Source organism: Phocoena phocoena, chromosome 3 (assembly GCF_963924675.1).
Source record: "Phocoena phocoena chromosome 3, mPhoPho1.1, whole genome shotgun sequence".
Taxonomy (NCBI): domain Eukaryota; kingdom Metazoa; phylum Chordata; class Mammalia; order Artiodactyla; family Phocoenidae; genus Phocoena; species Phocoena phocoena.
The window spans coordinates 106,008,782-106,027,424 of NC_089221.1; the positions used below are offsets into that span (position 1 = coordinate 106,008,782).

The 18,643-nt window shown below is 38.5% G+C and overlaps 1 protein-coding gene across 1 annotated transcript in view; it reads left to right on the plus strand.

Moving 5' to 3' along the window:
* The window catches only part of MEGF10 (multiple EGF like domains 10), a 120,707-nt gene that overhangs the window by 1,322 nt on the left and 100,742 nt on the right, over positions 1 to 18,643 (plus strand). The window contains exons 2-3 of the mRNA XM_065873223.1: positions 6,386 to 6,487; positions 6,830 to 6,930. Of these exons, the coding sequence (XP_065729295.1) occupies positions 6,386 to 6,487; positions 6,830 to 6,930 (203 nt within the window). The remainder of the gene's footprint in view (positions 1 to 6,385; positions 6,488 to 6,829; positions 6,931 to 18,643) is intronic.

Consider the following 18,643-nt stretch of genomic DNA (forward strand, 5'->3'; position numbering starts at 1 on the left):
CTTATGAAACTTTAAACTGTAGAGGAAATATGTATGTGTAATAAAGTTCTATATATTTGTGCTATTAACTATGTTATATAGAATTTAAGGGAAGGGACCTCCTATTAATTATCTTTATAATTTTCACAGAACCACTCATAAAACATTTCACCAACAAAGTACATAATAAATATGATTAAAGTAATAAAAATGAATTGATGAATACATGGATAAGAACATATCAAATTTAGAAGAGGGATCGTCCATTGGTGGTTGAAGTTCTTGGAGGATGATAGCTTTGGAATGGGAGGAAAAATCAAATTTGTTAGGTACTGTGAGATAAGAATCAAGAGATCTTGGTAATACATTAACTATGGATGTGAAAGAGGCAGAAAAGGCTGAGATTTAGAACCTGCTGTGAGAGTGGAGGTGTCACTGCACATATGGAAAAATAAGAGAGCTGATTTGACAGGGAAGAGATTATTGTGGTTTTATCATGTTGTATTGATATGATCAGTTTGAAATATGGGCCTGGATGAATGTTTAACTTTTCATTTAAACAAAACATTAAAAAGATATTTCCCCCAGGTTTTCTTTTTTTTTTTTTACTGGATGTGTTGGGTCTTCGTTGCTGCACGCGGGCTTTCTCTAGTTGCTGCGAGCAGGGACTACTCTTTGTTGCGGTGCGAGGGCTTCTCATTGCTGTGGCTTCTCTTGTTGCTGAGCACAGGCTCTAGGCATGCAGGTTTCAGTAGTTGTGGCTCGAGGGCTCTAGAATGCAGGCTCAGTAGTTGTGGCGCATGGGCCTAGTTGCTCCGCGACATGTGGGATCTTCCCAGACCAGGGCTCGAACCCGTATCCCCTGCATTGGCAGACGGATTCTTAACCACTGCGCCACCAGGGAAGCCCCCCCTCCCCCAGTTTGTTTTGACATTGTCCTATCTTATACTCATCGTGGACAAAAAGGCCTTATGAAATATAAGAAATAGTATCGGCTTAGCCCTGTTTTTTTCACTTAAGAAGTCCAGTGATCTTGGATGAGTCTCTTAACATCATCCAATTCAAAGATTTATTGTGAAACTTGCATCAAATAATGTATGAAAGATGTTTTGTAAAATAAAAAGTGCTGGATGAATGTAAAAAAAAAAGAAAAGAGAAATATGGGCCTGAAAGTGTTTGGGAATATAGATTTGGGAGTCTCCAGCATGATGAGAGAACAGATGAGCTCTCCGAGGGAAAGGCTACAAAGAAAAAAGAATCCAAGACTTCAAGTAATCCAGCACCCACTCAAATGTACACATTTTGTCCTGATTTCTTGCTCAGTATTTAACCATACTTACCAACACATAATTGCATTGTTCTGTTCACCATTTTAAATTCCCAGTGTCTAAAACACTGCCTTGCATATGGCGTATACTCAGTGAATAATTGTTGAGGAGTAAACTCACCTTCTGGTAGGAAAGGAAATGACTAAATCTGGACATCAGTAGTGGGGGTGGGGAGGGGGGGAGTGATAGAGAAGGGGCACATTAATCTCTAAACCTAATATAATTCCACTGCTGTACAGGTGATTAGAGTAACCGCTAAAATACTCACTAATGGGGAAGAAATTCAGTGTGGAAAAATAGGAAAATGATGGAGATTTTTTTCCTGTCTATATTTTTCCTATAAACTGCTAAAAAGAAAAATTGACAGCTACAATTTTCTTATTGATAAATTTTCTGTTATAAGGCTAGATAAGGATTCTTTGAAGAAAGGTTAAAAAAAAGTGGAATTGTTTTGGCAAGAATGGAGAAAAGGAGTATAAATTTAAATGATCAAATAAAGGTGAAGCTGACAGGTTCTCCTGTATTTTCAAAAACTGAAATGAGCTTTAATTGAAACAGGGAGAGGAAGATTAGCTTCAGGGACAAAAGTCCTGGTAGTAGGGCCATGTAGTGCTCATTGTAGGTTTTCCTTACACTAAAACCCACCTGTCACCAATAGTTCCGAGCCATGGAATCAACTGCAGCCTTGCTTCTCAGAGTGTGGTCTGTGGAGCTGCAGTGGCAGGAACCTCAGCTGGGAGCTTGTTGGAAATGCAGACTCTCAGGTCCATCCCCAGATCTACTGAATCATTTATTTTCAAATAAAAGTATGCCTCATTTTAATGCAGCAATTGGGATTCTTAGAAGCTATACATGAAAGGAAATGAAGGAAAATTAAATCATTTAAAATACACAAGGGATGCTTGTTATTAAAGGAATTCTGCACAGCATCCTTTTGGAAAATGGATAACTCCATGAATCATCTGTTCCTTCTCCCCATCTCCTTTCCCTGTTGTGTGAGTTTAAGTACTTCCATATAATGGGGTTGCTTCTAAAGAAAGCACAAATGAAGAGAAGCCTTTCTCTGCCCAACCCCTTGGGGGTGGGACACAGGAGTGGTAATAATTGAAGCTGCATTCCTGAAGCGAGCAGAGATAAGAAATGATAATTATTACCATATTTAATTAAAGTAACAAGATAATTTAGGCAGATGAAATGTAATTAACCACTTTGGAATGTGTCCAAGTGATGATGGCTTTTCCCCCCTGTTCTTTGACCTTAAATTAAATCTTGTTGGGGTTCCTCCCTGGACAATACTTAATAGTTTAAAATCACTGTGATGATATGTTTTCAGTGTGTTTGAGAAGATTAAACAAACAAGCAGGAGATAAAGGGTTTTGCATCTTGATGCTGAAAATAGTGTAGAATTGGGACCAGATTCCTTTTATACCACAGTTTGCCACTCACTGTCTGCTTTAGAAGCTTTCAATATTCTACAACATCTGAGAGGGGACAGAGGTACAGGATGCTGTCTGGGGGTCTTGGTGTTAGTACCGGCTCTAGACTGACCACTAGCACTGGGAGCTTGGTGTGGCTTATTTGTGATGAAAATGGGATTGGACTAGACAATCGGGAAGGTTGCTTTCCATTCTGTGACTTTAAGAGCAGCTGAAGATGAACAGGGAGGTGTGGACTATCAAGAGGTACTAATTAAGTTCAAACAGCAGCACTGAGGACCAGAGGAAGTCATCCAGTTCTCAGAGACATTTCCCTTCATGATGCGGGCACACAGCTTCCAGAAAGTGGCCCTTTGAAAAGTGACAACAACTTAATTGTCTAATGATAGGTGGGTATTGAGCAAATTAGGTGTAGTCGTGAGTATTTGGTAGTCATAATTTGAAGACTGTTTACTAACATGGAGAAATGCTTATGATAGTCTTAAATTTAAAAAGTAGGTTTAAAATTATGTGTATAGCATGAGTATGAAAATATAAAAACAAAAAGACAAAACTATAAGTACAAACTAAAAACCCTAGGGATGGTAAAAGAAGTACAGCAAAATGCTATGTGTGGTTAGGTAAGAGTTATACAGTTCTCTCCCTCTCTTCTTAAAGATTTGTTTTCCAAATTTTCTAGTGTGATTATAATATCATTAAAAATGAAAAGTTGGGGCTCCCCTGGTGGCGCAGTGGTTGAGAGTCCGCCTGCCGATGCAGGGGACACGGGTTCGTGCCCCGATCCGGGAAGATCCCACATGCCTCGGAGCGGCTGGGCCCGTGAGCCATGGCCACTGAGCCTGTGCGTCCGGAGCCTGTGCTCCACAACGGGAGAGGCCACAACAGTGAGAGGCCCCACGTACGACAAAAAAAAAAAAAAAGAAAAAAAATTAAAAAAAAAAAAGAAAAGTAAAAAAGAGATTGTTTAGAAAAGAAAAAGAATGTATGCAAAAGAACAGAAAAGAAATTTGGGTTGAAAAGGCTTAGAACCTTTCTCCCGTAAACTTAAGTGGAAGCCTCAGTAGCTGATCAATGTGAAAAGTAATTTATATTCGGTCTGTTCTTCATTGAGTTTGAGACTGAATAATTCTAATTAGAAGTGTCAAGACTGAAGAGAAATGCTCAACCATAATGAATTTTACACTTCGATTTCCCCCAAACTCTCTATATTTCTCTATTAAAGTAAGAGCAGGTTATTTTTAGCATTTATGTGCTGGCCTCTCTTGAGAGTCCTTTGAGGGCAGGAATTGAATAGAATTTATTCAATAAACATTTGTTGAATTGGAATCCTTAATGGTTTGATTATCCTTTTATAGAGAAGAGCATTTTTATATCCTCAAAGCAGAGAAGCATCCTGCAAATTAAGCTATTGGTGAGCAGCAAATGTCCAGAAGAGGAAGCTCATGTACTTTAACATTTTCTCCTATTGAAGAAACCTTCCAGGCTGCTAGAAATTAGTGAAAACACTTTTCACGTTTGCTTGTGGAGTCAGCTCCCCCATCACATCCAATGGCGTGTGTTTGGCCAGGGTCCCTTAGTTGATTATCACTTTTGCTCTCCAAGGCATTCAGATCTTAACACTTAACATGGCCTGTGAAATTTTGTGGGAATACTGCATCAGGTCTAGTTCTAACAAGCCAATTTAGTTCAGCTAAATTAGTACTATAGAGCCTGGTAGATTACATTTTTTCACCCAAGCAGCATTAATTTAGGGTGGTTTCTTTTTCATTCCCATAGAACATGTGGAAAGTTGTTCTGTTTTGCTCATGGGAATGTAGGACTGCCTAGATGGCAGTTCCACACACAGAGGACATTCATTCGCTTTGCTCTCCACTAGAAATGGAATGGAGAAATAATGCTGCAGGCCTTTACAAGCTGCTGGATAGGGAGGGAAAAGAATTGGCGAGGAAGTCTTAGAAATTGCAACAACCTGAACCTCAGGACACTGCTAGGGGTCTGAAGAAAATCTGAATAGCTTCATGTGATATTTCATTCCAAGAACATTTATATTTTCACGCAGGCCTCTCGCTTTACCCCGAAGGAGTTATATCAGAGATGTAGGCAATGGCATACTCGACGCTCGTCTGAACCTGTTCCTGCAGGTGTTGTCTACTGGAATAGAAGGAAGTAGTCATCTGAAATGTATGTTAGAAATGCAGAATGCCAAGTAAGAAGGGATCTCCAAGAACATCTCTGAACCCCTGGTTTTATGATGTGATTGTCAAAACCCCGGGAAGTGAGGTTACCTGCTGAAGGTCAGCCAGGTGCTCAGTGTCAGATCAGGATGATAACCCTGCCTTCTTCTAATCCAGTGATCTTTTCACTAGGACTTATTGCATCTGCCTCAGGCTTGTGGAGGATCCCTAAGTTTACCTAGAAATCAAGTTGCAATGTCCCAAAGAATCAAGTACAAACACTATGAATAGTATGATTAATTCATGGATGTCTCATAATGACTGAGAGAGACCACTTGGAGAAAGAAATTGCTCTGTTTGTGCGGCCAATATTGCTTAGCTTTTCAAATTAGAAGTTTCTGCTCTCTATCTAACCTGAATTCTTCAGGCTGAAATTTTAACCTCATTCCTTCCGTACCTTCTGTAGTTGATAGTTTCTATTAATGAACTTGGGCTATTGACCTACACTAAGTGAGTCCATGATTGAGGCCCATTTTGTTGTTGTCGTTGTTGTTAGCGTGAATTAAAGATTTTAGTGGAAATCTTTAAGAGACTGTTAAAGAAAATAGAATAAATTGTTTTGAAAAGAAGATTCTCCAGATTTTCCTGTAGGCAAGAAATCTGAGCTCTTGAGCTTGTAATAGACTGCTTTGAAATGAAGAAATATAGGATTGAACATTGAATATTCTTTATATTTCATGGGTGTATTTCAGCCACATTCTTAGGCCCATAGGAGTACATGCTTTTACTCTAACAAGAAGCTGTTAGTGAAAATATGTTGGAAAACAGACTGTTTAAGTAGCAGCAGGTTGTTCGTATGACTATTTCAGGCTAACTGTCTCAGCCATATGTTTAGAATTGGGTTTAAAGACTTCTTTGTAGCTTCTATGTAGAGGTTGTATATATTCTTCCATTGCCTAAGAAGTAGGGCAGGCACAAGAAAGAAAATTATTACAAGTTCCAACCAGAGAAATATAGTCTTTCTGATTTTCCAAAATCAGTAGCAAAATGTACTTGGATTGTCTTTTTGCTGATTACCCTTATTATTTGCATGAGGCCTAGATTGAAAACAATTTGTGAAAGGTCTTGACATCCCTGGACCCCGGGGGAGGGGATGGAATTAAATACAGAAAAATATGTGGTGATACGTTTTTAAATTTAGGAATAACAGAGTTTTGGGTGAATAGTAAATGAGATTTTTTTGAACTGTATAGCATGAACTCTTGTCTTTAAAATATATTATTAATATTGGATCTTTTAGGGTTCTAGTACAAATAGAAACCTGAAAAAACCTGAAGATTCTCTGTTAAAGGTCCGTGTGGAGTTGCAAGTGGAGATAATTTAGCCAATCACTGTGTTTTTAGTACACAGCCTATCAGTAATGTAAGAAACAGAAATACTGATTCCTTCTCTTTCCTCTTCTTTTCAGCTACTCCGTGACTGTGCAAGAGTCATACCCACATCCCTTTGATCAAATTTACTACACTAGCTGCACTGACATTCTGAACTGGTTTAAATGCACGCGGCACAGGTAATGGAAGCTCAGAGGTATTTCTGTGTTTGGCAAACTGGGAAGGAGTCTGATATGAGATATCTCGAGATAAGTGAAGTAGGGAAGTCATGAAACTTGATTCCTTGAAATAAAGTGTAGGTTGGTTTAAATGGACAATCAGTATATTCTTAGCAAATTAGTGAGTTAGCATAATATTGGTCAAAACATATATCCCATGTTTCTTCTTAATTATTTTGGAGTACTTTGCTTTTTGTACCTTTATTATATTTAATAGCTTTTTGTATTAAAATATAAAGTCTTGATTTCTAATCAAATTACAGGTCCAATAAAGTAACAATGTGATTTTTCCCCTTTCTATAGAATCAGTTATCGGACAGCCTATCGACATGGAGAAAAAACTATGTATAGGCGCAAATCCCAGTGTTGTCCTGGATTTTATGAGAGCAGGGAAATGTGTGTCCGTAAGTAAGACTTGCATCCCTTGGAGGTTCATTTATTTTTTGCAGTGTTGGTTTGCATTTAAGGGAGGCTGGAACAGAGGCCTGGGGAGATGGGGCATCTTGGATCATTCCCTTTCATTCACTGTTGCTTTCTTGGCCTGTGTAAGGAGGGAAGCATTAACTGTGTCCCTCTGTCCTATGAAAAATCTCCAAATGAATGTCACTTGAGGAGAAAGCAGATGTTGTAGAAAGATGATTCAAGGCTGGATGCTGTGATGTTCATTACAGTCCTTCAATAAATGTCTGTTTGGAAATTGGTCAGGGAGTCATTGAACTTGGGTCACAGAAGAGAACAGAGATATAACCTTCCTGCAGCAGCTCAACAGAGTCCCGAGTCAACTTCTGAGAGGCCAGCATGTTCTTTCCTGATACATAGGATGATACGCTTATTAAATGTAGAGGAGCTTTCGCAATACGAAATGACTGTAAGTCTGGGTTACAAAGTAGACCTTCTTTTTTCATTGTCATTTCTCTCCTCCCTCCCCTCCCCATCTCACCAATTCATTTTGCGATTTTTTTTTTAACATCTTTATTGGAGTATAATTGCCTTACAGTGTTGTGTTAGTTTCTGCTGTATAACAAAGTGAATCAGCTATACGTATACATATATCCCCATATCCCTTCCCTCTTGCGCCTCCCTTCCACCCTCCCTATCCCACCCCTCTAGGTGGTCACAAAGCACCGAGCTGATCTCCCTGTGCTATGCGCCTGCTTCCCATTAGCTAGCTGTTTTACATTTGGTAGTGTATATATGTCCATGCCACTCTCTCACTTCGTCCCAGCTTACCCTTCCCTTTCCCTGTGTCTTCAAGTCCATTCTCTACATCTTTGAAATGTTTTAAGAGAAGTTTGATGTTTTATGATACACTTTAGGAAATCCTAGACTATCATGTGACATGCAGTTTGCAATTGGGGTTTCTTACCATTGTGTGTAGGACACATAGAAGAGAGCAATAAATACAATTTTATTCAAATATTTTGGCTCAACGCAAAGTTAGAGGGACACCTTTGCTTTCTGAGCTGAGATGCTGCTGTTGAGTAGTATAGAGAGAGACAAAGTTCTGCTCTAACTTGGAGGTACTAGGAGTGATTGGAGACATCACTGGGCTTAAAACTCTGCAGAGCTGAGTGATAGCACTGGCTTGGCCACCAATCATCTGGGTGGCCCTGGATAAACCATTTATAACTCTTTGAGGCTAATTTGCTCTCAAGCAGCAAGGGGGCTTGGACCAGTGTATGTGTCATCTTCCTTCCAATCCCTGGAGTCTATTCTTTATTTATATAGACAGGGGTGATTTCTCAAATTTTTATTCAAAACCAAGGCTATACGTAATAAATGTTCGTTGAAGAGAAATTATAAAATGTAGCTAAGTGAAAAGAAGAAAATACAAATATGTTGTGAATGTCTTTCCTGGTCAGTAAATGAACTTCTATAACATTTAACAAAAGTCAGTATGTTATTGCATTATAGATGTTTATTTGACTGATCTCAACTCTTGAATATTTACATGATTTCCAAGTTTTAACTATTATGGACTGCTTTAGAAGATATCATTGTGGTTAAATCTTTGTTCATATCCATAATTAATAGGTAAGGATAACTTCCTAATAGAATTGCTGGGTCAGAGGCATACACATATTTCTAAGATGTTTGGTGTTTTTCCAATTTATACCACCACCAGCAGTATAGAATGTCTTTTTGCTTATATCCTGCGGCAATTTTCCCTTTGCTATTTTTTTTCTTTATTTGCATGTGTTTGATTAATAATGATGCTGAATAAGAAAACTTACATGTTTATAATCAAACATCTTAGAGAATAATCATGAAGTGATCTCTGTGGCCCAGGCTGATGGGAAATTTTCAAAGGAAAGCCCTGAATACACACACACAGGGTGAAGAGTGGGGAGGCTTCGCTGGTTGGGCTGGCCACTTTACAGAAGCTTTGGGATGATATTATCTTGGTGCACTTACCAGGGTTCAAACTTACAAATACAATTGTCAGCACACTGAGAAAATAGTTCTGTCTCCCAGGATTCTCTTCTCTTAACCCAGGTCATAGGAACCATCTATAAAGCTGGGATGCTAATTCATTGTTACACAGAACCTGGAGAGGTGCTTACAGTCTTCTAGTCATACCTTTTCTCCTTGAAGGTCTGGCATGTGAGAAACTAGATTTTATTGGCAGCTGATGTGGGGAGTGTGGATCCGAGCAAGGTCAGTTAGAACATTTTTAGTGCTTCGTGGTTCCAGCCTCCCATAGCCCAACACCGCCGTCATTTTATTCAGCAGTGCAGCCTGCCTCAGAACGCAAGGCGATCCCACAGCACCATCATACCTGGTAAAAATTATTGCCGTCATATGATGGTAAAGATAACTCTTCCTTGATCTCACACAAGACAGGTTGCAAGGTGTCCTCCTGACCGCCTGGATGGACATCTCTATAATTTGCCTCTAAAATTCTCCTTTTCTAAGCCTTCTTGGATGACCAACTGTTCCTGGAGACTGAAATATTTTTTCTTTAGATATGTTAATATATTTAGTCAGCTTACTGTCTAGTCTCAAAGGCCTAGAAGCTATTTGATCTCTTTAAGGGTATTTTGCATGTCTCCACTCTGATATCTTGATTTCACAGCTTAACCCCAGAGGACCATCGTGCTTCCCTGATTTCCTTGTTCTTGGGGATGCCACTGGTAAATCTTCTGTTCTCTCAACAGCTGACACTAGTGAGGCACCCTTGTGGATAGAGAAGGAAGAGAGAACACATGATTCTTTGTTCTGCTTTCATAATCTTTTTTTCAACTAGGTTTTGCTGCCAGGCACCTAGCACTGTCACCATTTTAACTGTTTCCAGCAAGTTTTCAAAAGGAATTGAAACACAGGAATTGATAATAATTTTAGTTTAATTTTGCTAATCAGTTTACCTAGAAGGCAAAAAAAGGATGGTTTCACATAACCACCTGTATTAGAAAAATAGTTTCTTTTAGGTGTCTGGGGTATCTCCCCTGGAGAGAAAGTTCCATCCTCCCATCCCTCCCCACCCCTGCTGCATCCTGCCCAAGATTATGCATCTCTGCTAAACTCTCAGGCTGTGCAGAAGCTGCTGGTCCACAGAGCACACTTTGGGTGACAACAGTCTGTGTTCAGAAGACAGACATGTACCATCAGGCAGGAAGAGCCAAAATGGAGAGTTCAGGGAATAACGTGGTTAGAAGCCTTTCCTAAGAATCTGGTCGGAGAAAAAGAATGAATTGGAAAATCTTCCAAGGAGAAAATATTACTAGACATGAAGATGTCTATGATTCCTTCCTGGGGTTTTAACCTGTTCATAAAATTAATTAAGCTTGTAAGTGTATTCATTTTTCAGAGTTACTATTATTGCCTAATTGTGTGTTTCATTGCTTTTTTAAAAACTGGAATATCATTTATTTACTTTCTTGACTTTTTAAAATATTTGAAATAATAGAGTTGTCATACACTATCATGTTAGTTTCAGGTTACTACATAGTGATTTGACATTTGTATATATGAAGAAATGATCTCCAGGATAAGCCTAGTAACTATGTGTCCCCATACAAAGTTATTACAACATCATTGACCATATTCCTTATGCTGTATATTACTTACATACCTGTGGTTTATTTATTTTATAACTGGAGAGTTTTACTTCTTAATCGCCTTCACCTATTTCACCCCCACCCCCTCCTCCCAGAAACCACTCCTTTGTTCTTTGTATCTATGATTCTGTTTTCATTTTATTTTGTTTTTAGATTCTACATATAATTGACATTATACAGTATTTGTCTTTTCTGTCTGACTTATTTTACTTAGCATAACACCCTCTATTCATTTTGTTGCAAATGGCAAGATTTCATTCTCTTTTATGGCTGAATAGTATTCCACTATATATGTATATCACATCTTCTTTATCCATTTATCCATTGATGGACACTAGGTTGTTTCCACATGTTGGCCTTTGTAAATAATGCTTCAGTGAGCATGGGGCAGCAGATATCTTTTTGTGTTAATGTTTTGTTTCCTTCAGGTAAATATGCAGAAGTGGAATTGCTAGATCACATTGTAGTTCTATTTTGAATTTTCTGAGGAACTTCCATATTTCCATAGTGGCTGTACTAATTTATGCTCCCACCAGCATTGCTTTTCTCCACATCCTTGCCAACACTTGTTATATCTTGTTTTTTTGATGATAGCTATTCTAACAGATGTGAGGTAAAGTCTAATTGTGGTTTTGATATGCATTTCCCTGATGATTAGTGATGATGAGCATCTTTTCACATACCTGTTGGCCATCTGTATAACTTCTTTAGAAAAATGTATATTCAAATCCTCTGCCCATTTTTTAATCAGATTTTTTGGTTTATTTTTGCTTGTTGATGGTTTTGTTTGTATTTGCTTTGCAATGGCTTTTTAGTTTGGTGGAGTCTCAGTTGTTCATTTTTGCTTTTGTTGTCTTTGCTTTTGGTGCCAAATCCAAAAAATCATCACCACGACCCATGTCAAGCAGCTTACCACCTATGTTTTCTTCTAAGAGTTTTATCATTTCAGGTCTTGTGCTCAAGTCTTTAATCCATTTTGAGTTGATTTTTGTGTATGGTGTAAGATATGGTCCAGTTTCATTTTTTGCATGGGGCTGTCCAGTTTTTCCAACATCATTTATTGAAGAGACTGTTCTTTCCCTCTTATATGTTCTTGGCTCTTTTGTTGTAAATTAATTGACCACACATATATGCATGGGTTTGTTTCTGGATTCTCTATCTGTTCCATTGATCTATGTGCCTGTTTTTATGCCAGTACCATGCTGTCTTGATTACTATAGCTTTGTAATAAAGTTTGAAATCACGGAGTGTGATACCTCTAGCTTTGTTCTTTTTTCTCAAGGTTGCTTTAGCTCTTTGGGGTCTTTTGTGGTTCCACACAAATTTTAGGATTAATTTTTCTATTTCTGTGAAAAATGCCATTGGAATTTTGATAGGGATTGAATTGAATCTGTAGATGGCTTTGGGTAGTATGGACATTTTAACAATATTAATTCTTCCAAACATGAGCATGGAATGTACCAAATATATTTGAGTCAGGTTTTATGTATTTGTGTCTTCTTCAGTTTCTTTCATCAATGTCTTATAGTTTTTAGTGTGCAGGTCTTTCACCTCTTTGGTTAAATTGTTCCTAGATTTTTTATTCTTTTTGATGCCATTATAAATGGGAGTTTTTTCTTAATTTCTTTTAAAGTTAGTGTTAATAATTAATTTTGATTTACTAAAGTTATAAATCTAAAACCTAGTTGTTTCTTGACATAGAAACCAAACTTACAGTTCCCAAAGGGGAAAGGGAGGGTGGGAGGATAAATTAGGAGTATGAGATTAACAGTTACAAACTACTATACATAAAATAGATAAGCAACAAAGATTTACTGTATAACACAGGGAACTATATTTAGTATCTTATAACAACCTATAATGGAAGATAATCTGAAAAAAATATATATGTAGCTGAATCACTTTGCCGTATACCTGAAACTAACACAATATTGTAAATCAACTATAGGTCAATAAAAGAAAATAAACAACAGCAACAACAACCAAACCTAGTTGTTTCTTAAGCTAAAATCACCTTACAGGTGTTTCATTCATCAGTCTAACAAAATTTAGCAAACACATAAACATAAAAGGGCCTTTGACTAATGTTTTACATATTTAAACACCATCAAGTTTTTAAAATGGAATTTGTATATTTAATAAATTTGAATCCTATTTTAAATAATCCAGCTTTTAGGCTGACAAACCATCCCACGTGCTTAAATAATTTTTGTAAATCTAATAAGTTCAACTTATTAATAAGGTGGAATCTTAAATTCTCTTAAATGTTCTAATATTGTATTTGTAAAATTTCAACTTTAACATTTCTAATCAGTTATTTCACTGCACTTTTAAAAAATGAAATTAGAAGACCAGCCCCTTGTTGCAATAGACCACATTCTTTTATGTATTACAATTATCTTCTCAAAACAAAAGTTATAAACACTATAGATTTTGATTCTCACACGTTTCCATATTAAACTCAAAATATTCACACAGCTGACAGATACCCCCTAAGCAAATAATTATATCATCTCATTTTTTTTTTGGTTTATTTTAAAATAGTATTCTGGTGGTCTCTTTTCAGTTTGCTAATATTATTTAGTTAGTTAGCTAATTGTAGTAAAAACTACATAACATTAAATTTGCTGTCTTAATCATTTTTAAGTGTACAGTTCAGTGGTGTTAAGTGTATTCACATTGTTTTGCAACAGACCTCTAGAACTTTTTAATTTTTCAAAACTGAAACTCTATACCCATTAAAACCTAATTTCCCCTCTCCCCTACCTTCAGCTCTTAGAGACCACATTTTTACTTCTACTTTATATTTCTAGGATTTTGACTACTTTAGATACTTTATATGAGTGGAATCATGGATTTATTTCACTTAGTGTAATGTCCTCAAGATTTATCTGTGTTGTAGCCTGTGATAGGATTTCCTTTTTGTTTTAATGCTACATAATATTCTTTTGTATTGTTTTCTGAAGTTTCTTAAATACCAGAGAACATGTTCTTTGATTAACTGCCTTGACCAAATATACTGAGCCCTTTATCTACTCTAGATGTTGTATCCTGTATTCCTTAGATTTAAGACATATGATTTAATAGTCCTAGTTTTCAAGTTAGATTACAACCCTCAACCCAGTTGGCTATACCAATTGATTGAATTTTGTGTATCTTTAGTCAATAAGATATATAAATGTATTATTTTGGCCTAACTTTAACTACCATGATAATTGCTACAATTATCTTTTCTTTTCATATAATTCTTAACTTTTATGACCACACATCTCTTGTAAATATTGGTATCTGGTTGCATTTTGCAAATCTCATAGCTATGTTTGAATGTGAAATCGCACCCTCTAAGGTCATCTTGTTCATCCTCTTCCACCTTGCCTTGGTGCTGATCCCATGTATTGTCTGAAGTCATAAGGGTGCCAGTTGTCTGGCTTTTCCTCCAGAGTATTAATTTCCTCCACAAGATCACCAATCTCCAGACACTTCTCATCTTCCATCTTCTCAGCCCCCATACCCCAAGATTTCATATAGTTCTCTAATTTAGAATGTTGATCTTGTTCCCAAAATGAAAAGATGCATAGCACAAATTGGCTTAAACATAGTGCTTTCCAGGATTATCTGTTAACATCTATTTCCTCCTCACTGTTTTGCCTGCCTCACTTATGTTTTCTTCCTTTCTTCTTTCTTTCCTTTCTGCATTCCCTCCTACCTACGTACCTGCTTATTCTAATGTTTGACACTTAAAGATGCTCACTGCAGCCACTAAACTATTTTGTATCTCTTTGCACATGCGAAAGATTAATAAGACAAATTTAGTGGGATTTCTGGGGCAAAGAGTATGCATGTTGTAACAGTAAGATTAGGTTTGGCTATGAGTAAAACTTTGTTTCTTTCTCACATGAGTCCAGAGGTTGGTAAACCAATAAGGAACCCAGGCAATTTCCACCTTTCTGCTCCACCACATCTAGGGTGGAGCCTTCATCTTCATGTGCCATTATTGATCTCCCCACATCAATCTAGGTCCCAAGCAATGGATGGAAGAGGCAGGAGAAAGAGGCAAATGACAATGCCAGCTGTTTCCTGAGGAGAGTTTCTAGAAGTGATCACATTCCATTTCTGCTTTGACTAGACCTTAGTCATATGACCTCAGCAAGCTATAAGGGCATCTTTATTCTGGGTGGTCAGGGGCCCAGTAAAAATATATTTCTGTAGGAAGGGAATAATGGATATTGGGAGAAAGGAGAAATCTGAGTCACATTTTAAGACTTTTTGATACAAACTTCCAAATTGCTGTCTAGACAGGTTCTAATAACTTGCATGCCCACAAGGAGTATATTAGGGTGCCCACTTCCCCATATCCTCACCAACATTAGGCATTATTATTTCTTTCAACCTGTTGGGTGACAAAAATGGTACCTTGCTTTACTTTGCATTTCCTTAATTATTATGCTGTTCTCTTAAGAAATATATGTTGGTTAGTCACTTGTATTTTGGCTTCAAGGGGGATAAAGTGAGAGTGCTTTGTGTCTCAAGAGCCATAGAAATGCTGGGTAGAAACAACAGGTGTCAGTGGAGAGAGAAATGTGCTGATTTCCAGGCTGGTAAAAGAGACAGTTTGAGACTGAGACTTGAATAACAAATGCCACGGGCCAAGCCAGCAAAAGGCCCAGGCCCTTCAGGGCCCCTTACCCTCACCACCATCACTGGGATCCATTCTCTCCTCACCCCAAAGTCCACAGGTCCCTCTCTCCCAAGGCCTCAACTGTTTGTAGCTCTGGGAATGGCTTGGAGCCAGGGCAGCCCCTTGTCTTCTCCCACAGCCCCCACCATGAGCCCTGAGGAGAGAAACATGATCCCTGCTACCATGGCAGTGAGGGGAGCTCTAGGGAGCCCTAGACAGTGATATGCAAACTCCCAGGTCTGCAGAAAGGAGCTGAGACCCAGACTCGTGATCTCCACAGTCCTGTACTTGAGGAGTATATAAGGATTTGAGACTGCCCTAGGCATCCAAACCATTATTTACAACACTAGAACTTTAGGAAGATGTGTTTGGCCATACACACAACTGATTTCCAAACACATCTTTGGAACCTGACCTCTTAGCAAGTGGGAGTTGCCTGTAAATTTGGTTTCATGGGACTAGGAAAAGCTCACAGGACAACAGCAGAGTGGGAAGTTGGCAGCTATCCCTCTGAGGGAAGGATTGGCTAATCCCGAGATGAGGCTAGTAATACGTTTTCCCTCCCATTTCCTTTACTGATGGCAGAGAAAGCAGATCACTGGAAGCAAGGCTGCTTGCCGCAGAATCGTGAATGGACAAAGGGCATGGCCTGGGGTCCATTCTCTGGTGCAGCTCCCATCCTTTTGCCCAGATGCCCAGTCTTCTGCTGCTGGATGCTGCTGCAGAGGAAAGGACTGTTGTGATAAATGTTTCCTTTGTGGTGGACTTGACTCTGTTACCCTGTTTTTGTTAGATTGTGGAGGTCAAATGCTAACTTCAAATTAAAGCTGTAATGGGGGCATCCTGGGCGGTGTGGCTTACAGGGAAGATGCAGGAAGAGGTTTGGGGCCTGGGTTGCCACCCTGTTGCCTTGTAGGCCAGCCCTGATGGTAGAGGATCAGTTCCCATGGATGTGCCCTGGCTGTCTTTGGCAATCATTAAGAGAACTTTGGAACTGTAAATAAGAAGGCTTCACTCCTGCACACTGAACTGTATATGATTTCCTGTGTTTAGTAGAGAGGAGTGTGACAATTGATTACCATAGCACTGAATGAATATTCACAGCTGATTTTTAACTTGGCCACTTTTGTGAAAAAACTGAACTGGCTAGAACTCTGGTCAGTGTTTATATAAAAAATATTTCCTGCTGATGAACTTTACTCTTGTTTGAATGCCATGTTTCAATAAGCAATGGGTTTTAAACCCAAGTTTTGGGTTAAGGGCTTAAAGACATCTGCAGCTCACTTGCCCAGGACTATTTTCCTTCCAGAAGACTGAAATGCCACACAGGGGGCACATTAGGGACGCAGTTAGGCTATTTGCCACATAACTCATACATTTCCACCTATTTCTTCTTTTTATATTGGAATATTATGTTGTATTAGACTGGAATTAACAAAGAGCTTCCCTTTTGGGAGAGAGGGTAACATTTCTTAGAAGCGGCTACCTAGAACATTGTGTTTGGAAGGATTTTGAGGCCATGTCTGTGCTAAGAGAGAAAACAGAGTGACTCATTAATGATTTCTGTCATGGTCATTGGGTGGCCTGAGTGCCCCACATTTGCAATCCCTGTATTAGACTCTGTCTGGCATCCTATGACATTTTGGACCTCTTGAGTCATGGAGATATCAATTGAGATTCCTGAATCATGCACCTGCTCATAGGCTCCTGTTATACCTAACTTCTCCATTTAACTGGGAAGTTATATGTACTATTCCTGTTCTTGTCTCCAGGCAGAATGCATTTCCTCTTTGTGAGCTGGAATATTTAGCAAGTTAACTCAGGATAATATTGTAGGCAATTTTATTTAGGGAGTGGAAAAAGATTTTCAATGGCCACATTTTGCCTCAGTGTCAGCCATCAGAGGGTCCGATGGACGGGGAATTGCAGGCTTGAGGAACTGGCCAAATGGTCAAGGCTTTTGGGAAGAGCTGCCCTGCAGGTACTTGTTTCCCACACCGGGAGAGGATGGAGGGACACCTTTAATTCTTTATCCAGGCTTCATGTTCTTTTGGTCTTTTGCTGCTGAAAAGTCTTGGGCTCAGATTTTTCAGGATGAGAAGAGCTAGAGTGCAGCCTTGATTTTTGGGGCTGTGAAAATTCAGTCTTTGGTAGAGGGCTGTTTTGGGGTGAGCTGGACTTCTCTGGGAGATTCCTGGGAGCGTGGTGAGAATTTAGGGGAGGAGGGGCAATCAGAGCCTTCTGCTCTGGATTTGTTTGAGTCTCACACTCACAAGCTTGTTTAGTAATAAAGTTGTGATCTTGTCAAATATTTCCAAACAACCTTAGTGTGTAGACTTTTAAGCAGACCCTTTTGAGTATAGATAAAAATGAGACAATCCTGTTAAGCTATCCAGAGAAACCATGAACTGACAGCAAAATCAGATGGTATTCCTAAGTACACCTACCCATGATGCCCTTTCTGCCACTGGCAGTGGATTTTTTCATGTTTCCATAGGGACCCTGTATTCTGTTGCCATGGACCCCGACTTGGTTCAGAGGAATGTACCAGTAAATACTGGGAAAGATTCTTTGTCAACATACTGCAACAGCAGAAATTCCAATTTTCCCACACATCTATTGGAATCTAACTTATGTTTTCTGGTTTTGGTCATTGGTGTCTGCTAGTAGTGAAGACTGGATATCTGATAATCAATGCAGGGAACCTTTTTTGCTTTATTGATTATAAATGCTTGCTCACTACTTAGGGTTTTATAGATAGAAATCATGAATTTAATAATGATACTGAAAACCACTATGAATTCAAGATAGCCTCCATCTAAACAGATGGAAATCTTGTCTGCTGCCTGTTTTTTCCTTAAGGAAGCCTGACTTTAGAGTCCCATGGAGACAGGGCCAAAGGGAAACAATGGAAAGCTTTACCTTATCTCTAGAAAATGAGTTTCTGCAATTTCAGTCTGTGTAGGACAGGTAGAATTTTTACAGTCCTAATAATGTATGCAGTCTCCTTACAGGGATAGATAATAGCTAATGTAAAAGCTCAGAACTGAGAAGCAATTGTTTATTGCACTGTGGTTCAAATATTGTTAGAGAAAACTAAAAGTAACTGAAAAATTACACTTTGATCTAAGTGACCAACCACAAAACATTAACAAGACCAGGTGATGACAGAACTTGCATTTTTTAATCTGGGATAGTACTTTTACAGGTAATCCAGTGGTAGACCTATTACATCCCTCCAACCACACACACAGATGCTAAGAGGAGAGGGAGACTGATGCACAGATACAGGCAATGCTCCATGGGCACTGTTCTTTTCTTAAGCTACAGTAATATCCCAAGTTCCAGATGTAGTTTTTTTCTTGATGAATAATTCTTAAA